Below are 27,983 nucleotides of genomic sequence, written 5' to 3'. Positions count from 1 at the left end.
TTAGCCACAGATTTTACAGAAACATGTTTTACATATTTTTAAAAAAAATTATGAAACTTTTTACTGAAAGTCGAATGTCAGAATGATGATAAATGGAGCCTAAAGTTAATTTGAACCTTAACGAATTTTTTCAATGTGTTCTATTACTTAAAACAGTACACTGATTTTGAATAAAATGCTTCAGAGGGAAAGCCTACTAGAGTTGAAAATTCTGAAGGTATTTTATAAATTTCTACCAGATAATACAGAGACAAATGCATAGAAGGCAAACAAAACAAAACACCCTGCAATCCTGAATTTGGCTTTTATTTTTAAATACATTTAGCATGGAACTATCATACAACAGATAATAATAAAACACAAATGAAATATTTTCAAATACCTTTAAAGCTAGATATAAATATTAATAAGATAGCATAGACCCAATTATAGGAAATAGTCCCTAAAATTTGATTCATTAAATACATTTTGAAAAAAAAGTTCTTTGCACATTTTCCAACGTACCGATATGTTTCCCAAGTGCCTTGGTTTCCTTTTACCTAATATGTAGATGCTCCAAACTTAGTTGTTTTATTTAAAATTATCAGATTCAGTACTGGTAAAAATTACAATGTCTCTAAATTGTTGATAAGAATTATAAAAATATGAGCTCAAATAGTTACACTGCCCAAAATAGAGACATCTCAAATTATACTTCTGGATATTCAGATATTGCACTAAAGTAATTCCACACCTGATGCATGTTTATATGGAAAGTTAATTCTCTTCTTTATGAAAAACTTACTACAAATAAACTTAATGTTAACCTAATTATAATTACTTCAAAATATAAAGGCACAGACAGAATAAAGAATAGTTTAATTCTATACCCAAATTTCCTTCTGAAAAAAATTTAAAAATTGAAAAAATAATAGGATCTAAATACTGATACTTTTAGATTTTATAATTTACCTTATATAGCTAATAAGTGGGTATTAAAAGGTAATTGCTGAACCCAATCCTTTCCAAATAATTTAGAAAAATGGTTTGTTTACATATGAAGCTTGTGCATTGTCCCATCTATAAATTTCAGTTTTCCATTAACTGGAAACATCTACCTTCAGTATAAACAATCAAGACAATGTACAAAAAAATATATCTTGTTCCTATACCTTACAATGCACAGAAAAATACCTACAAAAATGGAAATATTTCTCCATTTAGTTTCCCAATAAATTAGTGAGAAAGTTTAGCCTATTCCATATTTCTTTCTAAACAAAGGCTAAAGAATTGAGGGTGATTTACTTCTAGCCCTGTTAGCTTGACATATTTAAAAATATATGCCTAATTATATGTAAGTTAAGATTTAGTTAGCATCTTAATTTTATATCACAGTATACATGGCATTTCTTAATACAGCAACAGAAAGGCACAATTAGCAAGCGATAAAATTCAGTACCTGAATAATTAAACTTATGCTCAGAACAACTGCAAATAAAGTACATTCAACACAGTATACAGAACTGGAAAAAAGGGGAATCCAAAAAGTAATTTTTCTGAAAATTTGGTCCATTAAAAATGCCTCCCATGTTCAATATCATGGGTAACATGATGGCAGTGTAAAATGAGGCAGTAAATCAATGTATGGTAGCATATGAATTCTGGTCTAGTAATTATGCAATTTAATTAGGAAATGGCTCCCACAGTGAATAAACATTAAATATATTTGTTAATAACAACATGCCTGTATTAAGTCCAAATACACAGGCACAACTGTTTGCATATTATTGATATTATAATATACTCCCCAGTTAAAAAAGCTTAGCCATATTATCTTATATATAACATATATTAGATACATAGTTGTATATTATGTACCTTCATATATATTATATATCTTGAACTTGTAATAGCACAAAAGTCTCCAAATATTACATCAACAGTCTAAAAGGGTACTTATCATTTTCTCTGTGTTGAAATAGCTCAGCTCACCTAAAACAATACCTGGATGTGCAATGGTAAAATGCACTGACTCTTATGAATTCACTTAATTATTTAAGTTAAATTCCTGCAAAAGCCTAACTCTGATTTGGCTTTTAACTAGAATATATTTTTAGATATCAGTATCTGATACCCTTCTTTCTTATTATAAACAACATTTTCCCATCAAGAGATACCAATAAAGAAAAATATGTAAGGAACCAAAAATGTGGTTGAGAAACCTACCATTCCATAGGTAAAGTACCGATAAGGAAGTTCAACTTCCATGTGCTGTCTTGCTTTTCGAGTGTCATCACATGGTATATTGAAGATTTTACAGGCTAAAGGAATGGTGATCTTTTTCATTATATCTCTGACTATTAGTACAAATATCATTCCTATAAGGATGCGCATTATGGCTTTTCCAAAAAGAGTCACAGTAACAGGAGGCCTAGCTAAAGGTAACATATCCACAGAAGGATCTAACATTAGACCCATGTTATAGGTAACATGAGATCCACATGCAATTCCAGCACCACTTCCTAAAATCTCAGCTGTGTCTCCTCGGGATGTACTCCAGGTGTCGAGAGTAAAAGAAAAGATCCCCAAGGCTAAGTGAAGCCCAATGATGATTAATGGAGCATATTTGTGAGTTTGGTTGAAGTTATCAATCAGGTCCACAAACGGATAGAAGACAGCTAAAATTAAAATGGCATATAGGAATCCAGCAATAATATCCTGGGAAAAGAGAAAAGTAAAGTTGTTTAGTATAATACTATTTTTGGCATTAAAAAATATATTTTTCACATTTCAAATGTTAACAGACAAAAGTTTTTAAAATATGTCACATCCTCAAAATAAACTTTACTAATTGACAATATAATGGGTACTAAAAACTGCTTTAAAGATAATAAAAAAGATTAATAAAAAAATTACGTTTTCATAGTTCTATCCTTTATAAATTAATTTACAATGTAAGTTAAAAGTATATGTAAATGTAAGCATTTATAAATTTAAGTAAATATATATATACACCGCACAAATTTATATTTAAATCTTAATTAAATATGCTTGAATTACGTAGTTTTGATTTCCGGGGAAAAGAATATACTTATTTTTCAAAGATATCATCTTCATTTTCATTCATTTAAACATAATTCATAATTACAGAGGATAGAAAGCCTAGGTAGTTTTCTTTTCTCCTTCATTTATTCATTCATTCACTGAGCAACTACTGAGTATCTACATGTGCCTAGCACTATTTTAGGGGCTGAGGATATATTACTTAAAAAATGACAAGATTACTGCTGTCATAGAGCTTACATTATAGTGGGAATGGCTGTTACCTACTGTTTTACTTACAATAACCCTGTAAGTAAAACAATAGATAAATATTACAATTTCAGATAGTTATTGTTATGAAATAAACTGAAACAGGACAATGGGATAGTATGATGAAAGACCCTATTAGAGTGATTACAGAAACTTTTCTGAGGATGTGACACTTGAGCAGAGGAGACCTGATTCCAAAAAGGAGCCAGCACTATCTTTAAATCTAAGGAAAAGTATCCTAGGTATTGAGAATACTGAGTGTCAAGAGCTGGAGGCAGAAAACAACCTAGTGAGTTCGCAGCAGGAAGAAAGAAGGAACTCCTACATTTTGCGACAGCATGGATGGAACTGGAGACTATTATGCTAAGTGAAATAAGACTGCTGGTGAAAGAGAAATACCATTGATATCACCTCTAAGTGGAATCTAATGAACAAAATAGAACCACATGTGGAAACATGGAGCCGACTGAAAGTAACCAGAGGAGAGGGGGGCAATGGTGGAAAGAAGAGGAAGGGACTAAACAAAGGACATGTATGAAATAACCCACAGACATGGACAACAGTGTGGAAATTAACTGTGGGAGCAGAGTGTGCGATAGGCGCAGGAGGGCAAAGAGGAGAAAAAAACTCTAATAGAATAACAATAAAAATGATTAAAAAAGAAAAAATACTAAATGAAAAATGAAATAATGTTTATGACAACAACAAAAAGAACCTAGTGAGTTCAAGAAACTAAGAAAAATCCAGTGTGACTCAGACAGTGAGCAAAGGAAAGAGGGATGTCGTATGAAGTCAGAGATAAGCAGAGGCCGAATCATTTGGGCCCTTACAGATTAGGTAAGAAGTTTAAATTTTATTTCAAAAGTGATAGGGAGCCATTGAAAGATTCCAAAGCAGGAGTGCAGCACTCCATCTGCTGTCTAGAGAATGAATCATAGAGGAAAAGTATGGAATGGATAGGAGAACACTGGGAATGCTGGTGGGAGGCTGCTGCAGAGGTTCAGTCTAGACAAGGTTCATGTCTACATGAAGAAAAGTACACAGCTAGATTGAGTAAACTATTTTAACATTAGAGCTGGCAACTTCACCTTGGTGATAGATTAAATGTGGGAGAGAAGCTGAAGAGATAAGGATCAAAGATGAGTCCTAGTTCTAGGCATGAACAATTTAGGTAGGTGACAGGAAATGGTTTACTGAAGAAATTAAAGTTATTATTAAAAGAACTTTTGTCTTTGAATTATTCCTGACACAAACAAACTGTTTAGAATTTCCATCTGGAACCTACTCTCTATCACTGAAAAAATTAATCAAGAGTTGCTTATATTCACTGCCTCCACTTCCTCACTTCCTGGTTTTTCTAAACTCATCACTGCACTGAAACCACTCTTTTCATACTAGTTATCTTTTTTTTTTTTAATTCTCACCTGAGGATGTGTTTATTGCTTTTTAAGAGAGAGGAGGCTGGGCGGGGGGGCAGGGGCGGGGAAGAAACATTGATGCATTGGTTGCCTCCCATATGTGCCCTGACCAGGGATCAAACCCACAACCTAGGTATTTGCCCTGACCAGGGATGGAACTCACAACATTTTTGGTGTATGGGACGATGTTCCAACCAACTGAAGCACCTGGCAAGGGCTTCACACTAGTTATCTTTATGCTGCCAATAGCAATGGTCACTCAACATCATTCAACACAGTTAAGCAGAGTAATTGCTTAATGTTTTTCTGTTTTAAAATTTTTATTATGTAATATTTGGTACACAGAAAAAAATACGTGGAATGTATATGAACTTCTCCAAGTAAAATATCATCTAATTTTGCTTCTTTATGAACTTTAAAAAATTTTCACATAGTATGGAATATCCTTTGATTTGCTTTTTACACTAAACATTAAGTTTTAAGATCCATACACTGTGTGTAGTTGTAGGTCATTCACTTTCACAACAGTGTAGTATTTTTCTTTGTGATTATACAATTTATCCGTTTTCCTGCTGATGGTTGTTTTGGTTGTTTTCAGGTTTGGGATTAATTTATTGGTTATGGTTGAACTTTAATGTTTCTTAATTGGTATGTATTCTTAAGCCACCCAGGAATATTATAAACAATGCTACTATCTTTCTTTTGATATTCCTTGGTGTGAGTCTTGGTAAGTTTCTCAGGATACATGCCTAGGAATGGAATGGCAGAATCTTAGGATCAGTGCATGTTCAATTTTATAAGACAATGAAAAAATTTCCAAAATGTTTGCAGAGGTTTATATCCGATGAGTCACTGCATTTCCCTGATTATTATTTTTTACAAGTTTATGGACTATTCCTTTTGTACGCAACGTATATGTGTGTTTTTTGGGGCAACTATTCTTTTGATTTTTCTTCTTCTTGCTGACTTACATTTCTTTACATGGTCTTCATATAAATCCAGTATCAGTAAAATCAATAAATAATATGTTCTATAAACATTGTTTTGGCATTTGTAGCTTGCCTTTTCATTTGTTTTATGGCATCTTTTGATGAATATAAGTTCTAACTTTTAATGTAGTCATATTATCAGTGTTCTTGTTTAAAAAGCCTTCCCTGCTACAAGATCATAAAAGAGTGTTATTCAAAAAATGTTTGCCTTTTTTATTGAAGACTCCAATATACCCAAAATTTCTGCCATTGTCCTCACTGTACAGTAACAGTACAATAAAAACTGTTACAGATTGGAAGAGTCTGAAGTACAATATTTGAAACCAATATTCTAAAAAATATTCAACTCCAAATCAGAATACTTAACAGGGGTGTCCAACCCGCAGCCTGAGGGCCACATGTGGTCCAGGATGGCTATGAATGCGGCCCAACACAAAACCGTAAATTTACTTAAAACATTATGATTTTTTTTGTAATTACATGTTGCAACGTATTTAATATATGGCTCAAGACAACTCTTCTTCTTCCAGTGTAGCCCAAAGATGCCAAATGGTTGGACACCCCTGCTAGAATATAAGTATAGCTAAACAAGATACAATTACTAAACAGACTAAGAATGTTTAACTAACATTTTGAAGAAATGTTTTGTTCACTATACATTATATTTTGTTTGCCACCATCAATCAAGTAGGTTAGCATATTGTAGGCACGCAAATATTTGTTGAATGGATGAATGAATGAGTGAATGAATCCTTTATAGGAATTTGTTTTATCTATTTTTGCAAAATCTACTAAGTTATTTATAAATGAGCATCTACTATTTTTCAATAGTTATTGTATTATACATATTAGAAAAATATTTCTATATAAAACAAGTTCTCACTGATATTTTCCTATTTTAGAACAGTAAGTGAGGTTGTTTAAAATTTACTTGTTTTATATAAGTGACTCCTTTTATAACAGGTCCAGGAAAGATATAATCAAGTAACAAAATGTTTCTAAAAGTATCAACTAAGGCATTAAATACCACTGGTGTAATCAAAGTTCTTAGAAGGACATATAAAGCAATTCATATCTGGTTTCTGCCTATCGTTAAGCTTCAATGCCAGATCCCATAATGAATTTATACACTCTATTTCCTCTCATTGTGGGATTACCTTTCCCACCAATATTTTAGGCTATTACATATCTTTTGAGACTTTGGCCAGGCATCTATCTCCTCCATAAACTTCCTCTTCCTACCCCATAATAAGGAACTTCCTCCTCTCTGCTTCCTTAGCATCTTTTACATACCTGCTGTAACTATTACCACTTTGTTTCCCATTTCTTTGCTTGCTTATTTCTCCCAGAAAACCAAAGGTTCACAACTCTTGCTGCCCATTAAAATCACTCAAGGAACTTAGCAAAAGTATTGGTGCCTGGGCCAATCCTCAGAGATTCTTGGGTTTTTTTAAATTGATTTGAGAGAGAGAGAGGAGAGAGAGAGAGAGAGAGAAAGGAAAGGAGAGGGGTGGGAGGGGGAGATAGAGAGAGAAAGAAACATTAATTTGTTGTTCCACTTATTTATGCGTTCATTGATTGATTCTTGTATATGCCCTGACTGGGCATTGGCATATCATAATGACACTCTACCCTGAGCCAGTAGGTCAGGGCCCAGAGACTCTGCTCTAACTTAAGTGGGAGTGACACATCAACATTTTTAAAAATAACTCCCCAGTGATTCTACTGTGTAACCCTAGTTAAGAATTACTGCATTACGTACTTATATTACATATTAGTATTTAGGCTGTGATTTCTCAAAGGCAAAGACTTTACTTATTTATACATATATACCCAGTGCCTGATACACAGTAAGCAGGCAATGAATATTTGGTTAGTTAAATTAAGACAGTTAAAGTAATTCCTTAGACTCATCACATTTTGCCTGACAAGAACTCTATAAAGGAAATAGATGAAACATAATTTCTTAAACCTAGGCTAAAGACATTTTCAGGGAAAAACAGTAACTCTGTATTAAAAAATAGTTGTAATATTTTACATTTAATCCTCACAGCCACACTGATATGGCTTGCCTGGAACAATCCCATTTTGTTCTGGTGTCCCAAAAGTAAAAGTACCTTTTTTCCTTTTTAAAAGTATCCAAACTTTTAAAATATTTAAAAAATATTTTTATTTATTTACTTACTTTTAGAGAAAGGGGAAGGGGAAAGGAAGAGAGGGAAACATCAGTGCGTGTCAAAAGTATCTAAATTTGATTAAAAGTTATGTTACCTTAACCAGTTTTTAAAGAAAGAAAATTAGACTAAGGTCACATAGTTATTTAACCTCCGAGATTGAAAATACTCAATATATTTGTTTGGCGGGGGGAAGGAATATTCTCAGCATTAGGAATTAAATATTGGGAGTTGAGAGAAACTAAATTTTCAACTTTATTTTTTTTGAACTTGAGGTCTTCCATAAAACGTCACTGATACACACTAAAAGTTATCTAAGAATTCTGGTTATCTGAATTTTATTGCAATTACTCAAAGATCCCATAATGCAAATTCTGACCATACTTTAGAATATGGAGATCTCAAATTATGTGACTGTCAAACTCATATTTCAGACCCCTAATTGCCAAATAACTTCACTTTATGAGATTATGTTCCTTTGCTATCTTATCTTTTCTTCTCTAACTTGTAATTAAAGGCACAGGCCTGGGGAAAAACTGGATTTTTGTAACCAGGACAGAAGCTATTGCTTATTTTTTTATTTAAATTTCATTACTGGTTCAAAATTTTCAGTTATATACTGATGTGGAAATGTTTTGAGCCTTATAATTCTCATAATGTGCTCCAGTGTATAGAGCACACCCACATTTCCGTGTGCATTCCACACGGGATTATTATACCCATTATTATGCCTATGCAATCATTATAACCATGTATAATGCTCATCCTTATTTTTCTGTTAAAAATTTGGGCAAAAATTGCACACTACATGCAGCAAAATACAGGAAATGACAACTGATAAGTTATTTATATAAAAAAATATTTAAGGTTAGGTGAAAGAAGGGTTAGGTACTTTTAAAAATTATAATTTTTTTATATTACAGATACAAGCCCATGTTCATTCCTGTAAAGTGTTTTTTATGATACATTTAAAATAGCCCTGGCTGAGTTGGTTAGAGTATCATTCAGATATTCCAAGATTGTGGGTTCAATCTCCAGCAAGGGTACGTACAAGAATTTAGAACTCCAATGGTCTCCTAGTGTTTTTTTTTTTAATTATAATACATTTCAGGTATCTTCCTCATAATTTTAATATACCAGTGATGCCAACAGGGTTTCTAACAACCAAATGTATTGTTGGAATGGATTGTTTTTGATTATCTTCTTTAAAAATTTCAAAATCTAACCAGGACAATAAACTTTAAATTTAATATATCCTCACAATAAAAAAACTAGAAAATACATATAAAAAATGACAAATACTTTGGAATAATCACTCTTAAAATTCTTAGGGTTTACTATTCTAGATCTTTCTCTATAACATGTTTTTGGGTGATTTTTTTTTCCTGGTTGGTTTATTTCTTGTTAAAAAAATAGGTTAGATGTACATACATTACCTTATAATGTCATAATACCTTTCTAAAAAGCACTTCCATATACAGACACATAAACTTTTAGTACAATTATGGTTAGGAGAGTAAGTTAATATTAAAAATAAATGAAGCTGTTGCTTTTTGTGTTCCGACAATAACAAAGCTTATAGCTGCCAATAGCACATACTGAATGAAACGCTCATTATACATTATTTAGAGCACCTTAGAACTCTCTTCTTAATGAAGATACCAGCTTAGATAATTGGCATCTAAGCACCTATTAGCAACTTCTAGGGCACACTGTGACTGTAGATCCATATTAATTTCAAAATAAACAATGAAGACACAAACTGTGATTAATAGTTCAAATGTAGGCAATTACTAAAACATTAAGCGTAGGAAAAAAGGCGCGGGGGGGAGGAGGGTATAAGGGGGATAGCTGGTAAAAACATAGAAAAAATTGGGTGCTCATGGTGAGCCTTTTGTGTAAGCTGAGTACACCCTCCTCTTGTAGTTGAGTCTTGGTTGCTGTTGGCAGGTCAATGGGAGGGATTTACCAAAGCCAGTCAGCTGCAAGGACTGGCTGTGACCACTGACCATTGACCTGCGCCCTCCTTGGAGGATCAGCTGTACAGGGGCAGGGTTGCAGTGCTTTGATAGGGTCTGTAGCTGTCCACTGCAGGCTCTGGGGTTTCCTGGGTGGTGCAGACCAAGGTCAGCCCCGACCTGTATTCTGCCTGGGGCCACCCTGCATGATCTGCTGATAGCTGCTACTTGTGCGGGGTTGGGAGATTCCCAGGCTTAGCTAAAGTGTGAATTTAGGTTGCCTGCAGCTAGTGCCAGACCTGGAGCCACTTATGAAGAGGTATGGGGGAGCTGGTGGCTGGCTGAGGCTGGCTGCTGCTTGTTGGATAGGATTTAGGGTGATTCATGAGCTAAGACCAGCCACTCATGTGTAAAAGTCACTGTTAACAACTTGGGTGGGCATGTAAGTTGAAGTTGGGTGGGACTGTGTCTCAGGGCACTCCAGGGTGGAGCAAACAGTGTTAGCTAGGTTGATGGAGCCTCATATATGGCACCCACCTGCGGCTCTGCATGGGGAGGGTTCAGTGGCCTCTGCCTGCCTTTCTGTTTGGGAGAAAGCTGTCCTCCAGCTCTCACCAGACACTTCAGTTCCTCTCTGTATGCCACTGGTGCCTTTCAAGCTGCTACCCCGGAGGTGGAGCTGAGTAAGTGAGTCTGAGTAAGTCTGTGTGTGGGTTCTTTAAGGAGAACTTCTTGGGACTCCAGTAGTTTCTTCTACTGACTCAATCCCAGAGTCAGAAGTTATGGGGACTTATATTCCTGGCACTGGAACCCTGGTTGGAGTTCGAACTCCCTGCTCCCAAGATATCCTTCCCAAAGTTTTATCCACTACATGTGGATGTGGGACCAACCAATTCTATGTCTCCGCCCCAATGTGGTTTCTTTAATTCCTTAGTTGTCAGACTTTCATTCACCTCGATTTCTGACAGCTCTGAGTGATGGTTTTTCTATAGTTCAGTTGTAATTTTGATGTGGTTGTGTGAGGAGGTGAACTTTGTTTACCTATGCCACCATTCTGACTGGAAGTCCTAATTTTTTTTTTTTCACTCACAAATGCATAACTATTTGAAAGTTTCTTAGGATACTGCTAACTTTTGGTAGAAGGGAATTAATTCTAACAAGGGACAGAGATGGATAATAACATTTTCTTGTGACAAATATTATATTTGATATAAGACTGTGATACTTAGTCTCATAAAATTAGTAGAGATTAGTCAGAGAGAATTGGATATAAATTCACAACTTGTATTAATATAAATTATAAAAAGTCAAACACAAATAATTTGCTTATTAAAATCATATTTGCGACTTCTGGAAATTTACTAGTGCAGTGGTAGCTTCCAGGGGCAAACAATTTCTGTAAGAAATAGAAACTCAGTATTTCCAAAGCTATGACAAAAGCTAATGAGATATTTTTATGAGTAGGAAATTCTAACAGTGAAAGTTGTTGAAGACAAGAAAAAATCAGTACAATTCATTAGGAATTTTTGGATTTCATGAATTAGTTCATATATCTCCACTTTTTTTGATCATTTATCTACAATATAATATATAATATATTCACAGACTGTTTTAAGAGACCATACTAGATGCAATGGATAGAGTTAGTTTTCTCCTGTTGCTTATTATCTACTGGGGGTTACAAATAAGGCGAAAAAACATTTTCAGTTTAGAATAAAGTGCTATGCCAGAATTATGCTCAAAAGGTTCTGGCAGAAGCATCACCTAACCAATCTTAAGAAAGGAAAAGATGGGAAAGGTAATGAGGCTCTTAGGAAATAAGAGCGTTTTCGTGAATCTTGAAGCTAGGCCAAGAAAGGTAAAGGGCATTTCATGGATAGGTTACAGCAATCCTAAAGGTATGGAGGTAGGAAGCACTCTCTGCATCTGAGGAAATTTAAAGTCATTCAGCATGGCATCATATTTGTGTTCTGGGAAGTATAATATAGTAAGAGACCGAATACTGCATGAAATGGCATCAGACCAGAAAGAGGACTACTTATTAAGAAGCTGTTGCAATAATCTGGTTAAGAAATGAGGAAGTGAGGACATGAGGCTGGACAGAGTATACAATAGCACCAAAATAGTTTAAGTGCTTTTAAGTTTCTGAAGCACTGGGTCTTGATTAATAAGCAGAGCTCTCCTTGGTTTCTGTATTCACATTATTGGTTTTGACTCAGCATTAGAGGATGCATAGAAGAGAATGAGAAGGAAAATGAAACTGAGGCTGAAAGAAGGGACAAATGTTATCCTGAGTCTAATACCTGGTAATTGTCATTTCTGGGAACTCTTTTTTTATGAAGTACATGATTACTACATTAAAACTTCCACAAGGCATCATGTTGATACTTTTATAAAACACAAAAGATTTACAATAACTGTATTTTCTCATTTAGGTTTCATGTAAGTTTATAAATAAGATTATTAAATTGCCTGTCAATTTCAGAAAAAATAAAGCACTATAAACACAACATTTTTCTTACCAGAATGGAGTGCATTCCCATGTAAATTCTACTTAGGCAAACTAGGGAACACCAGCAGGGAATAAGAATCAGTCCATATATAAGAGGATACTAAAGGAGGGAAAAAAAGTAAAATTAATTAGGCTAAATACAAACAAGCCAATTAAAAACAAATCACTATACTATAAAATTCCATGAAAACAAGAACTGTGTTTTTATTCCTCAATGTATTCTAGTACTAACCCTAAATATGGCACACAACAGAGACATTCAAGAAATCCTTTTGCATGAAATGAACAAGTGAATGAAATATTATGTTTCCACTCTTCATTGGGGGAACTGATTCATTTTTGCTTCTACAATAACGATGCAATCACCGGCATATTTCAGAAGAAGAAAACCAGGCAGGAAAACACACTTTTAATATGGCTACAAAATGAAAGCACCTCTGGAATAGTACTTGAATCTGGCCTCTTAAGGGTCCTCACTAACCCTGGGGAAGCATACTAGGTATTTTCTCCCTCTCACTTCCATTGGTAACTGCTATGTGCAATTTCTAGTGACATTTCCCCATTTTGTATCAATACCTTGTACTTTGTTTTCTACTTTTGCTCTTCCACTAAAATTTCAAATGATAACCTTATTGATAAAAATTTTAATGAGATACTGGGAGCAGCAGACCACAAAAAGGAAAATGTAGACAAGTTTTGGTTTCAATGGCACTCGTTTATGAGTTGGCTTTGACTCTCCTGGAATTAGAGGGGAGAAAGAAAGGGTGGATAGGCATGGTGGTAAATTTCTAAAGAAAGGTGCAGGGCACATTAGAGGCACTTCAAGAATCTGAAGCCAAGGTGGTTCGATTCAGTAAGAACCCAAGGTGGTTCAATAAAAAGTGGTGTTGAAAAAAGGGAGTTAAGTAGGCTTTTAAGAAGAATGGTAAAGATTTAGTACAGTTACAGTATTTTGATTTGATTTTTCCACTGCTTTTAACATGGTCCACCACTTTCTTCATACCTTTGATTTTTATAGCATCACACTCTCCTGGTTCCCTTTTAACCATTTTTTATTATTATTATTTTTTCTGATTCCCATACAAGAACCCATGTTCTTCTTATTCCTTAAGTATTTCTATAAACAAGAATTCAGGCCAGTAGTTAGCTGCAGCTTTACCTTTTCTTATTTTTTAACCTTTCCTTAGCATGCTGAAAACCTATGCATTTCCCTGAGTTTCATAACCATACAGCCACAGCCCTGACCAGTGTGGCTCAGTTGATTGAGCATTGTCCCACACAGCCAAAGGTCACCATTTGATTCCTCATCAGGGCACAGGCCTGGGTTGTAGGCAGTCTCTGGTTGGGACGTGTGCAAGAGGGAACTGATCGATGGTTCTCTCACACATCAGTGTTTCTCTTTCTCCCTCCCTTCCCCTCTAGCCAGCCAAACCTGTTCCTCCTTTCGTATGGCTTATTTCATTTGGAAACATCGTAATACACATCATAATCTAAATCATAAACATGAATTATCTTTGACTTTCCTTATCCCTCATATGCAACCAATAGCCAAATCTTGCTGATTTTACCTTGTAAATATTTCTTGATTCTGTCATCTCTTCTCCATGCTACCTACACTGCTCTTGTTCAGGTCCTCATACATTCTTTCTTAGCTATTTCTCCAGTCATTTCCCATATGCACAAGGAAGAGAATATAATCATATAATGAGGTAATGCTATAATAGGAGTATACTAAAAGTTCAGAGGGAGTCTAAGAAATGGGCATTTAACATAGTTTAAGGATGTTAAGAAAGACTCCCAAATTAAGTAAGATCCAAGTTGTCCTGTAAGATAAGTACAATTTAGTCTTTAGAGATAAGGAGTGAGTACAGGGCAAAAAAAGCGGAGGGCATGAGCAAAGACTGTGTACAAGACATTGCTAAGTAGTGTGGTTTTCTAGTAGAAGAAGCTTATATTCTTGTTGGTAGAGGAGACACTAAATAGTAAACACAAAAATATGTAATATATATAATATACAAGATATAAATTTTACAAATATAAGTACTATGGAGAAAAAAAGAAAACAGGTGTTAAAGAAACATTAAATGTTCATCAAATATTCCTTGTTCTCCTCCTCCATTTTCAGGTTCACCTGCAGTTAAATTGGAGACCAAGTGACTAGTTTTGGTCGATGAGCTGGGAAAATGTGATGTATGTTGCTTTTTAAAAATATTTTACTGATTATGCTACTAAAGTTGTCCCAATATTTCCTCCTTTTTTCCCTCCGTCAAGCACTCCTCACACCATTATTTGCGTCCATGGGTCATGTGTACAAATTCTATGGCTACTCCATTTCCTATACGGTACTTTACATCCCCATAGCTATTCTGTAACTACCTATTTGTACTTCTTAATTCCCTCACTCCCTCATCTGGCAACCATCAAAACCCTCTCCGTATCTATAATTCTGTATCTGTTTTTCTTGTTTGTTTAGTTTGACTTTAGATTCAATTGTTAATAGATATGTACTTACTGCATTTTATTGTTCATAGTTTTGATCTTCTTTTTCTTAAGTCTTTTTAACATTTCATATAATAATGGTTTGGTGATGATGAATTTTAGTTTTTCTTGTCTAGGAAGCTCTTTATCTGCCCTTCAATTCTAAATGATAGCTTTGCTGGGTAGAGCAATCTTGGCTGTAGGTCCTGATTTTCATGAATTTGAATGTTTCTTGCCAGTCCCTTCTAGCCTGCAGTTTCTTTTGAGAAATCAGCTAACATGATAGTCTTATGGGAACTCTCCTGTAGGTAACTACCTACTTCTATCTTACTGCTTTTAAAATCCTCTCCTTATCTTTAACTTTTTGCATTTTAATTATGATATGTGTCTTGGACTGGGCCTCTTTGCTTGCATCCATCCTGTTTGGGACTCTGTGCTTCCTAGACTCGCACGTCTATTTCCTTCACCAAATTAGGGAAGTTTACTTAGATTTCCAAAGCCTTGCTCTTTCTCTTCTCCTTCTGGCATCCCTATGATGCAAATGTTGGAATGCCTGGGAACGTTGTCCCAGAGGCTGCTTATACTATCCCCACTTATTTGGATTCTTTCTTCTTCTTAATCTGATTGGTTGTTTTTTTCTTCCTTATGTTCCAAATTATGGATTTGATTCTGAGCTTCGTCTTCTACTGCTGTTTCCCTGTAAATTGTCCTGTATTTCAATTAGTGTAGCCTTCATTTCTGACTGGATCTTTCTTATGCTGTTAAGGTCCTCACTAAGTTCCTTGAGCATCCTTATACCAGTGTTTTGAACTCCGCATCTGATAGATTGATTATCTCCCTTTGTTCAGTTCTTTTTCTGGAGTTTTCATTCTTTCTTTCATTTGGGCCATGTTTCTTTGTCTCCTATGTTGGCATCCTCCTGTGTTTGTTTCTATGTATTAGGTAGCACTGCTTTGACTCCCTGTCTTAGTAGCATGGCCTAATGCAGTAGGTGTCCTGTAGGGTCCAGTGGCACAGCCTTCCCTATTGCCCAAACTGTGTACCTGAGGTGCGCCCTTTGTGTGGTCTGAGTACACCCTCCTCTTGTAGTTTAGCCTTGGTTGCCGTTGGCAGATCAATGGGAGGGATTTACCCAGGCCATTCAGTCGCAAGGACTGGCTGTGACCACTGGCCACCAACCTTCACCTTCCATAAAGGGTCAGCTGTGTAGGGACAGGGTGGTGTGCTCCAGTGTGGTCTGTAGCTGTCCACTGCGTACACAGGCCCTGGGGTTTCCCTGGTGATGCAGGCGAACGTAAGTCCCCACCTGTGTTTTGCCCAGGACCACCCTGCCTGAGCCATAGAGCAATCTGAGATGGCTGCTACCTGTGCTGGGCTTGGAGATTCCGAGGCAAAGCCAAGCTGTGAATCTAGGCTGGTTGCTGTTACTGCTGTGCTTGGGACCACTTAGCAAGAGGTATGGAGGCTTGTGGCTCACTGAGGCCAGCTGCTGCATGTTTGAGAGGATTTAGGAAGTTGTGAAGCATGAACCAAGACCAGCCATTCACATGGTGAAGCCACTGTAACAGCTGTAAGTTGTCTGTGACAGAGCCTCAAGGGATCTCTGGGAAGGTGGGGGGCAAACAGTATTGGCCAGGTTGATGGAGTCTTGGATATTATACCTGCTTACCGGCTATGTATCTCTGCCCTCCTGTTTGGGAGAAAGCTGTCCCTCAGCTCTTGCCTTGATTCCAGACATTTCAGATCCTCCCTGTATGCCACTGGTGCCTTTCAAGCTGCTACCCCAGTGCTCTGGCTCAGAGAGTGAGTCTGAGTAAGTTCGTGTGTGGGTTAAGAGGAACTGCTTGGGACTCCAGAAGTTTCTTCCATCACCTCAGTCCCTGCTGGTTTTGCAGCCAGAGATTTGGGGACTTATCTTCCTGGCACTAGAACCCTAGGTTGAGTTACCTGGTGTGGGGCTGGGACTCCCTGCTCTGGAGATATCCCTCCTGAATGTTTATCTGCCACACACGGACGTGTGATTAGCCCATTCCACATCTCCGCCCCTCCTATCAATCTGGATGGATGTGGTTTCTTTAATTCTGTCGTTGTCAGACTTCCATTCAATTCGATTTCTGATGGCTCTGTGTGATGGGTGTTCTATAATTTAGTTGTAATTTTGATGTGATTGTGCAAGGAGGAGTCCCATGTTTATCTGTGCCACTCTCCTGACTGGAAGTCCCACATACGCTACTTTCAATCAGCCTATGAACTCTCTTCCCTACAGTTGTGACCCTGGAAGCCACTTGAGATACATCAAAAGATGGGCAAACTTCTTCAACCTAGGTTCTTTTGAGTTTCTAAGTAGAACAAAGCTGTTTGCTAAGCCATAATGAATATGCAGCAAAAATGAGAAATAAGTTCTCATTCTGGAGAACTGAGAGGAGGACTGAGATTTGGGGGTTAAGTCATTCCCAGAGCATAATCAAACCCATCCATAATTAAAACAGTAATGGAAATAGGATCAGGAGTTTCAGAGTATGTGTGAGGCAGGTTAAAGCTGTTAATAAAAGATAGTCAATGCAGGCTTTATTTAGAAGCTGAGATTTCAGGCAAGACTTAGATGGAGGTGAGAGAATTAGTCAAGCAGATACCTGAGGAAAGAATTACCAGTCAAGGGAATCAGGTAGAAGCAAGTCTCTAAGAAGGAAATGTGACTGGCAAGGAGGCCAGTGTGGCCAGAGCAGAGAAATAAGTTGGAGAGGTGACAGAGGTAATGGGGACCATAGCAAGTGGAAGCCGAGGGGACACTGTAGGAAATTTGACTTTTATTGTGAATCAGATGGGGAGCTGTTGTGGGGTTTTGAGCAGAGCAGTGTCATGGTGGCTGCTGTGTTCAGACTAGAGAATAAGGGATCAAAAGTGGAAATAGGGTGACCAGTTAAAAGGATATTGGAGCCCTGGCTGGTGTGGCTCAGTGGATTGAGCACCGGTCTGTGAACCAAAGGGTCACTGGTTCAGTTCTCAGTCAGGGCACATTCCTGGGTTGCACCTCAGGTCAGGTCCCCAATAGGGGGCACGCGAGACACAACCACACATTGATGTTTCTCTCCCTTTCTTTCTACCCACGCCCCCTGTCTAAATAAATAAATAAAATCTTTAAAAAAAAAAATAAAAGGATGTTTAATCCTTTTATTTAAAAAAAATAAAAGGAAGGTATAATCTAGGTGAAAGGTAACAGTGGCTTCTGTCTCTATTTCAGGCACTCAGTACTGTTTCATCTTTCTGTTAATGAAAACACAAACAATTAATAGCAAAGCAGAGCCAAAAAAGTAAATAACAACCAAGAAATTCTCCTACGCAAGCCTCTTCTCTTTTTTCACTTAGACCCTATAAGGAAGTAAAAACGTACAAAGTTATTGATGGAAATAGCTTGTACACAAAAGACTGAAGACAAATTTAATTAGAAAGTCTCAAAAATCAGAGCTGAAGGTAGGGGAAAATCACACTAATTGAGGTTTACTATGTTCAAGGTGCTTAAATGGAAGAGTTAGAAATGCAATTAAGCTAGATGCAGAGGTTAAGAAAGACACTACTGGCCTTTTAATTTCCATTTTATCCTGTTCCAGAGCACTTTTAGACTTCACTGGGGTAAGGTGACTAGTTGGGAAAAGAATGAGTCACTTTTATTCTTATTGATTGGTTTATGTTTTTCAGCTATTAGTCTTTACCTTCTGAATATTTCCCCTAGATTTTTTTTTTTTTTCTGGAAAGCAACACATTTAGAAGAATACCTAGTCCAAGTCTGACTGCAAGACTTTCATATTTGCTCCCCACTGAATAACAAAATTCTGAATCACAAAGTATCAATGCAAAGAAGTATTTCATCAGTTAATTTTAAGCAGATAAAAAAATATCACAGATTTTAGGACCAAAGGAAATAAAACACACTAGATAGATTAGATAAAAGTAGTAATTTAAAAGTGGGATTGTGGCCCTGGCTGGGTAGCTCACTAGGTTAGAGCATTGTCCTCATATGCCAAGGTTGCGGGTTCAATCCCCAGTTAGGGCACATACTTAGGTTGCTAATTCCATCCCTGGACAGGGGACATATGGGAGGCAACTTATTGATAGTTTATCTCTCTCTCCCCCCTTCCACCTGCCTCTCTCTCTCTAAAATCAATAAAAATATATCCTCAGGTGAGGATGAAAAAATTAAATTAAATTAAAAGTGGGACTGTGTGGGGGAAGGAAGAATTATTCATAATAATTCACTTGGCACATTTACTTATATAGTAGTTAAGAATATCCAAATTGCATCTACATCTAATTTTATATTAAACTGTCTCTAGAAACAAATTTAGGACCATTATCCTCATTTAGACGTAACTGGAAGAAAAACAGACTTATGCAGAATTATTCTTCCCCAAGAAATTCTGGAATGTATCACAAATATGTAAAATATACATAGACAACTTCATTTTAGTCTTCTTTGTTAATTCCCCTTTTCTTAGAAATCCTTAACATTAGTCTGTCCCAGGGCTTAGTTCTAAGGATACTTCATTTCCCAATCTATACTCACTTCCTTAATGATCTTAGGAATTAACATATAATCCAAATATCCATAACTCAAATTTCTGCCTCTAGTTGGGATCTCTCCTGAATCCCAGACTTGTGTATCTAACTGTCATCTTGCTATTTCTACTTCAATATCTAACAGGCATCTCAAATGTAACATGAACAAATCTGAACTCCTGATTTCTCTTCCATCTCATCTGATCAGTTACTCTTGAAAATATCTCCTTCCTAGCTAAAGACTTTTCTACTGTTCCATTCCTGAGGCCAAACATCTTGCTGTTATCTTTGCCTTCCTCAATTCATATCTATTATCCAATCCATTAACCATCAAAACATATTTCATTGTTCACTGAAATCCCATGACAATCACAAATAAAGTATCTAAAAAGTATACACAAAAGGAAATGAGAAGACAACCAAAATGGTATACTACAAAAATATCAATTAAACACAAAAGAAAGCAGTAATGTAGGAAATGAGAAACAAAAAAAGGTATAAGACATAGAGAAAACAAATAGTAAAATGGCAGAAGCCATTCCTTCTCAGTTATTACTTTAAACAGAAATGGTTTAAATATCCCAATCAAAAGACAGAGAATTGCAGAATGGGAAAGAATACAGGATCCAGCTATATACTATCTAAAGAGACTCACTTTGGATCCAAATTTGTTAAAAGTGAACAACTGGAAAAACATATTCCATGCAAACAATAACCAAAAGAGAGAGTTAGGTTGCTATACTACTATCAGACAAAATAGACTTTACACTGAAATCTGTTATACAAGAACAGTGTATACTGATAAGAGGTAAGTTCATTAAGGAGATATAAAATGATGAAAACACAGACAAAACTGAAGAAAGGCCCATTGCTTCAGCATTGAAAATCAACTCTCCCACAGTCCTTTTCCTATGTAACACTTAAGAGACATTTAAAAATTCTCTTGTAGCCTCAAGATTACTGCAAGTTTAACATTTTTCATGCCTTTTGAAAAGTGCAAGCCAGCCAGCACTACCTGAGAAGAGTTAAACATTTTCCTTACTCTGAGTAACAAGACCTTAAATTTCATTTCAGCCTCACAATAATACTGTTCACTTTTTTCTTTGTCAATTGACTGTCATCTCAGTTTAGTCACAAATTTAGCTACTTGTTCCATAGCTTCATCATACATTTCAGATACTACTTCAGCATTTTCCTCACTTACAAATAGGTGAATTGACTCTACCTTTTTCTGGATACACTATATTGTTGATTCACTAATATGGCCAATAGAACAGTATCTGATACCTAAATGCATCTTATCTAACAGGTATTATTTTCTTTGTAAAACATCTCACACTTTTCTTGTTTTAGGAACACTAGACACCACTGCAGCACTGTGCTTGATGACCACTTTAAACAGCAGAACCACCACCACCACCAAAAAAACACAAAACAAGTGAAAAACATGGAACCAAATAAACTGTGAAAAGGATTCTTGTTTATAGTATAATAGCTGAAACAAGAAAGCAGAGCACTGCCTTGTTTCAACCCACCTGCACATCTGTGAATATACTGACTGTGGGGTTTGTAGTGAGTGGGTAAGTTTACAAATATGCAGTCCATGAATAATAAGTATCAACTGTACGTAAAAATTAAACTTTTCTCAAGTAAGCATGGACCAATAAAAAAAAATCACAAAGGAAACTATAATCTACTTAAGAGACAAATAAAAACAAAACACAACATATAAAAAATTACGTAATGTAGTCAAAACAGCATTCAGAGGGAAATGGTAAGAAGCAGAGGCCTACATTAAAATATCTAGATCAGTCACAATTCTACACCTTAAGGACTAGAAAAAGAAGAGCAAACTAAAGGCAAACCTAGCAGTACAAGGGAAATTTAAATTAATGAATTAATTCTAAATTAATTAGAGTAAAGAAAAATGAAAGAGTGACTGGGAAAATAAAGACGATCAACAAAACCAAAAGTTGTTTCTTTGAAAAGATTGACAAAACTGGCAAACCTTTTTCTGGCTGACAAAAAAAAGACAGGAGATGCAAATAACTAACTTCAAAGATGAAAGTGGGGATATTATTATTGATCTTACAGAAGAAAAAGGATTATAAGAGAAAACTATGAAAACTGTATGCTAACAAATTAGATAACCTATGAAATGGACAAATTCCTAGAAACACACAAATTACCAAAACTGATTCAAGAAGAAATAGAAAGTTTAAACACTTATAACAATTTAAAAAATTGAATTGGCTATCACAAATCTCTAAACAAAGAAAAGCCCAGGTCTAGACAGTTTCACTGGTGATTCTGAAACCAGAAAAGTCTACATATATGCTGCCTGTCACTACCAGAACCAATAAATACAGACAAGGACTGAATCTGTATGGATGCCGGTGATCTGAGAAGACAGTGGGTTATGTACCCTAAAAACTTTCTTAACATCTCATCTCAAGCTGACCTTTTCTATAAGAAGAAAAGGGTAGGTAAGGGGTTTAGAAAAAAGGTTAGTAAGTTGCAGTCTCAACAATTCTTTATCTGTGTCCCTTAAAGTCCCCTCCCTGGAACACAATGGCTCAGAGAACCCCTGGGGCACAAAATCTGAATTGCCTGTCTACCTCCTGGAGTCACAGTGGTCACGTATTGCAGTTCCTGGGACAACAGCTTTCCACATTTAATAATTACTTGAGCCTATCAACTATAAGAACAGTTAAAATCTTTAACTCTTGAGTTCCCCTATCAATACTACCAAACATTTAAAGAAGATTTAACATCAGTCTTTCTCAAGCTCTTCCAAAAAACAGAAGATGAGGGAACACTTCCTGACTCATTCTATGAGACCATTATGGACCTAATATCAAAACCAGACAAAGACATCACAAGAATAAAGTGCAGAGGAATATCCCCTGTGAATACTAATGCAAAAATCTTCTATAACAGTATTAGCAAAGTGTGGGGGACGGGGGATCCAAAAAACCTGGAATTTATTTATAAAAAAATTGTGTATTTATTCTTATATTGTTTAAACCCCAGTTGCCTTCAAAGTACTCTCCATTTGATGCAATATACCTACTGAGATGTTTTTTCCACTGCTCAAAACAGGTTTGGAACTCACCGATTTTGATGCCTTTTAGTGCTTTTGCTGTATTTTGTTTCACCTCTTCCACATCAGCAAAACATTTCCCTTTGAGGACTTTTTTCATCCGAGGAAACAAAAACAAAGTTGCTTGGGGTGAGACTGGGTAAATGGGGAGGATAGGGCATGTGGGTCACGCTGTTTTGGTCAAAAACTGCTGAACACTCAGCACAGTGTGGGCAAGTGCACTCGTAAATCATCCATTATGAAATGGACAAACACATTGAAAAAGTCTTCAAAAATAATTCACTGACGCCAAATGCAGCCTCTCATAACAATGCCAGCTGGTACACTGATACAGGTGGGTTCCTAGAACACTCACCTAGCGGGGGAAGCCTGTATTACAAGGGGCCCACCCTCCAGAAGATAATTCCAGGTTTTTTTGAGTCCCCTCTCGTATCCTATCTCAAAGATAAGAGCTTTTAATTTCTTTCTGTAATGTTTTGTAGCTTTTAGTGTACTAGTCTTTCACTTACTTGGTTAAATTTACTCCTAGGTATTTTATTATTTTGGATGCTATTGTAATTGATTTGTTTAATTAAGTTCTTTTTCAGATTATTCATTGCTGGTGTATAGAAGCAGAACTTCTTCATCATATGATCATATCAATAGATACTGAGAAAGCATTTGATAAAATCTAGCACCCATTTATGATAAAAAAAAAAAAACATTTAGCAAAGTGGGAATAGGGGGAGTATACCTCAACATAATAAAGGCCATATACAAGAAACCTACCGCCAACATCATACTAAATGGGCAAAATCTAAAAGCTTTCCCTTTAAGGTCAGGAACAATACAAGGATGTCCTCTTTCACCACTCTTATTCAGCACAGTACTGGAACTTCTAGCCACAGTGATCGGACAAGAAAAAGAAATAAAAGACATCCAAACTGGAGAGTAGGAAGTAAAACTGCCATTATTCACAGATGACATGATAGTGTACATAGAAAATCTTATAGTCTCCACCAAAAACCTACTCAAGCTAATTAAGTGAATTTGGCAAAAAAATAGTGAGATACAAAGTCAGTACTTAGACATGAATGGCATTTTTGTACACCAACAATGAAACATCAAAATGAGAAGCTAGGAAAAAAATCCTCATTTACGATAGCAACAAGAAAAATAAAATACCTAGGAATAAATTTAACCAGGGAGGTGAAAAGACCTTTACTCAGAAAACTATAAAACACTGAAGAAACTGAGGAAGATACAATTGGAAGCATATACCATGTTCATGAGTTTGAAGAAGTAGTATCATCAAAATATCCATACTATCCAAAGCAATCTGTAGATTCAATACAATCCCTATTAAAACACCAATGGCGTATTTCAAGACCTAGGGCAAATATTTCAGAAATTATATATGCAACTAAAAAAGACCCTGAATAGCCTCAGCAATCTTAAGAAGAGCAAAAAAGGGATCACAATACCTGATATCAAACTATACTACAAGGCCACTATAATCAAAACAGTCTAGTACTGTCATAAGAACAGACACATAGATCAATGGAACAGAACAGAGAGCCCAGATATAAACCCATGTCTCTATGGCCAATTAACATTTGACAAAGGGGACTCAAGCATACAATGGAGTAAAAATAGCCTCTTCAATAAATAGTGTTGGGAGAACTGGATTGGTACATGCAAAAAATAAATAAAACTAGACCACCAACTTACACAATACACCAGAATAAAAGACTTAAATGTAAGTCATGACACCATAAAAGTCCTAGAGGAAAACATAGGTAATGAAATTTCAGATATCCCACATAACAGTATTTTTGCCAGTATATCTCCTAGGGCAAAGGAAATAAAGGAAAAAATAAACAAATGGGACTACATCAAATTAAAAAGCTTCTGCACAGCTAAAGAAACCACCATCAAAATGAAAAGGGAACTGACCATATGGGAGAACATATTTGCCAATGATACATCAGACAAGGCTTTGATCTCCAAAATATATAAAGAACTCATACGACTCAACCCTAAGAAGACAAATGATCCAATTAAAAATTGGGCAAAGGACCTGAATAGGCACTTCTCCAAGGAAGACATACAGATGGCCAATAGACATACAAAAAGATGCTCAACATCACTAGTCATCAGAGATGCAAATTAAAATCACAGTGAGATTATTATCTCACACCTGTCAGAGTGGCCATCATTAATAAATCAACAAATAACAAGTGCTGATGAGGATGGGGGAAAAGGGAACCCTACTGTACTGTTTATGGAAATGCAGACTGGTGCAGCCACTATGGAAAACAGTATGGAACTTCCTTAAAAAACTAAAAATGGAACTGCCTTTTGACCCAGCAATTCTGCTGCTGGGAACACAACCTAAGAATCCCAAATCACCAATTCAAAAGAACTTATGCACCCCTAAATTCATACCAGTGCTATTTACAATAGCCAAGTGCTGGAAACAGCCAAAGTACCCATCAGTACATGAGTGGATCAAAAATCTGGTATATTTACACAATGGAATACTACGGAGCAGAAAGAAAGAACTCCTATCTTTTGCAGCAGCATGGATGGAACTGAAGAATATTATGCTAAGTGAAATAACCCAGTCAGTGAAAGAGAAATTCCATATGAGGTCATCTATAAGAGGATTCTAATGAACAAAATAAACTAATAAGCAAAACAGAATGAGAGGACTATTGGAACAGACATACAGAGACCAGAGAAGAGGGGGGAGGGGAATGATGGTAGAAAGAAGAGGAAGGGACTAGTCAAACAACATGTATGAATGACCCATGGACACAGACAACAGTGTGGGGATGATTGTTGGAGCTGGGTGTGGGCTGAGCAGAGGAAGGCTAAGGGGGGAAAACTGGGACAATTGTAATAGAATAACAATACAAAAAATTCAGAGCTTTTGTGTGTTGGATCTTGTACCTTGCAACTTCGCTGAATTCATTTATTAACTATAGTATGAGTGGATAAATACATATGGATTCTTTGAGGTTTTTTATCTTTAAGATCATGTCATCTGATGTCCTGATCAGTGGGGCTCAGTTGGTTGGGCATCAATCTGCAAAGCAAGGGGTTGCTGGTTTGATTCCCAATTGGGGCACACACCTGGCTGGTGAGTTTGGTCCCCAGCTGGCGCACATATGAGAGGCAACCAATGGATGTTTCTCTCTCTCTCTCTCTCTCCCCCCCCCCCCCCCCTCTTCCCCTCTCTCTAAAAATAAAAAGAATCTTTTAAAAAAAGAAAATATTTCTTCAAAAGATCATGTCATCTGTGAATAGAGTTTTACTTCTTCCTTTCTAATTTAGATGTCTTATTTTTTTTTTGTCTAATTACTTAGATTAGAACTTACTATATACAACGTTAGATAGCAGTGGTAAGAGGTGGACATCCTTGCCTTGTTCCTAATCTTGGGAAGAAACCTTTCAGTCATTCACTATTGAGTATAACGTTATTTGTAGATATTTCATAAACACCCATTATCATGGTAAGGAGATTCCCATCTATTCTTAGCTTTTGAGTGCTAGATGATCAGGTGTGTATGTATACATATTTTTTTCATGCAACAACCAGCACACTATGAACTGTACTTTCTATACTAAAAGCAAAAACAAACAAAACAAAAAACTTAATCAAAACAGCATGTTTTCCTTCATGGCATTTTCCACACTGGTAGGCTAATATAGAATAATAAATGGGTTCAAATAGGTAAAACAAAAAATGACCCATATGCATTTAATGTACATATTAATGATAAAAATGTGAACTGAAACATTTTCTTTTTTTTTTTTAAGATTTGATTTATTTATTTTTAGAGGGGGAAAGGAGGGAGAAAGAGAGGGAGAAAAACATCAATGTGTGGTTGCCTCTCAAGCACCCCCTATTGGGGACCTGGCCCACAACCCAGACATGGGCCCTGACTGGGAATCAAATCAGTGACCCTTTGGTTTCACAGGTCAGCACTCCATCTACTGAGCCACACCAGCCTGGGCTGAAATGAAGCATTTTCAACTCAATCTACTGTTTTGACTTCTTCACATCTAATATCATCTTAGTTAATGTTTCTCTTCTAAACTTAAGTCACAAGTATCAGTTTAACAATAGAATTAATCACATAAACATTAATTATTTTAAATACCCTTTGTATTACAAATCATAAGGAAAGTACTGCTTACTACTATACTAGTTGATGTAGCCTTATGTTAACAAAATAGGATCCATTTCTCAATTCCTATTATAGGGAAGGGATTTGTGAGAAAAGAAAGAGAAGGGCTATGTGTTATATCATTTTATAGCTGCAGGCAGACCACAGCTTCCCAGATAATTAAGATGAACAATTTCTGATTGCCTCTATAGAAACCAGGGCAGAAACAAAAGAAACAGTATATCCAGTCTTCCATGCAATTTTTAATTCATTAATCCATTCCAATTCCAACTTATCAAATAACTTTTTTTATCTGTCTCTTGGATAATCTAGCCCTATTTGTTACAAAGACCAGAAAACTTCTCTAATGTGCAGTGTGGATTCTGTGGTGATTTGTTTTCCAAAAATCCTTATTCAAATCTCCAGGGTTAGGGGCAAATCTAGTTGGGGGTGGCAACAGCTCTTCTGGAGATGCCTGGGCACTTTGGAAGACAAAGTGGAGTAGGAGCAATTAAGTACAGTAATTTTCAAAATGCAAAGACATTGTAATAGAAAACGCAAATTCTGTCTTTTCCACATTGACAAATTTGGCAATTCTATACAAGCCCTAGTTTCTATTTTTTAAAGTCAAAACTAGAAAGACTAGGAAGGACTACATCTTTTCCTTTTTCCTCTGCTGTAGCGATCTGACAAACTTCTCTCTCTTCTGATACACATTCGTTATACTGTCCTCCACTTTATACATTCACTCTCTACCTAAAACCCTACCTAATCTAATCTTTTATTTCTGACAGATAAACTGGCTAGAATTTTTAAAGCCAAAATTCAATTCTAGGTAGATGTGAGAAGAAATGAATGTGGATTTGTTTTTTACTGAAATGTTAAGAGATGAAATATTATTATTTAGCATACAATTTACTATGTACCAGGTGCTATTCTACAAGCTGTACAAATATTAACTCATTTAATCATCAGAAGAACCCTATGGGGTAAGTATTCTAATTTAAATGAAACTGAGGCAAAGAGAGGTCCAAGATCCAACAGGTATGTATTAAGTTACAGAGCGAGATTCAAACAATATAAGTCTGATTACTGAGTCTGAGCTCTCAACCACTATTCTAAGCTGCCCTTCATGTATAAAGTGTGTTGTTTGTATCCCTAGGATCAAGCAGATTATCACTCAGTTATTTTTAATTAGGATTTTCTTATAATGAAGGCAAGGTACAAATTTCATTTAATTAGAGATATGAGATCTTAAAAGTATTAATTCCACACTCCTCTCTTAGCAGATAAAGAAGCAGACCCAGGGAATGCTAAATAACATTTAGTATCATATTCTAGTGGTCTATTCT

General features: G+C 36.0%; 1 protein-coding gene across 1 annotated transcript in view; it reads right to left on the bottom strand.

The window, feature by feature from the left end:
• Window positions 1-292: 292 nt before the first annotated feature.
• SGPP1 (sphingosine-1-phosphate phosphatase 1) overlaps window positions 293-27,983 on the bottom strand; it is a 39,876-nt gene continuing 12,185 nt past the window's right edge. The window contains exons 2-3 of the mRNA XM_054567456.1: window positions 12,353-12,442; window positions 293-2,697 (exon numbers count right to left, since the gene is read on the bottom strand). Of these exons, the coding sequence (XP_054423431.1) occupies window positions 2,146-2,697; window positions 12,353-12,442 (642 nt within the window). The 3' untranslated portion in view covers window positions 293-2,145. The remainder of the gene's footprint in view (window positions 2,698-12,352; window positions 12,443-27,983) is intronic.

Source organism: Pteronotus mesoamericanus, unplaced genomic scaffold, assembly GCF_021234165.1.
Source record: "Pteronotus mesoamericanus isolate MK-2021 breed Mesoamerican mustached bat unplaced genomic scaffold, CSHL_Meso_final contig_182, whole genome shotgun sequence".
Taxonomy (NCBI): domain Eukaryota; kingdom Metazoa; phylum Chordata; class Mammalia; order Chiroptera; family Mormoopidae; genus Pteronotus; species Pteronotus mesoamericanus.
Note: the sequence above shows the minus strand (reverse complement) of the source record. Positions and strands in the feature narration are given on the sequence as shown.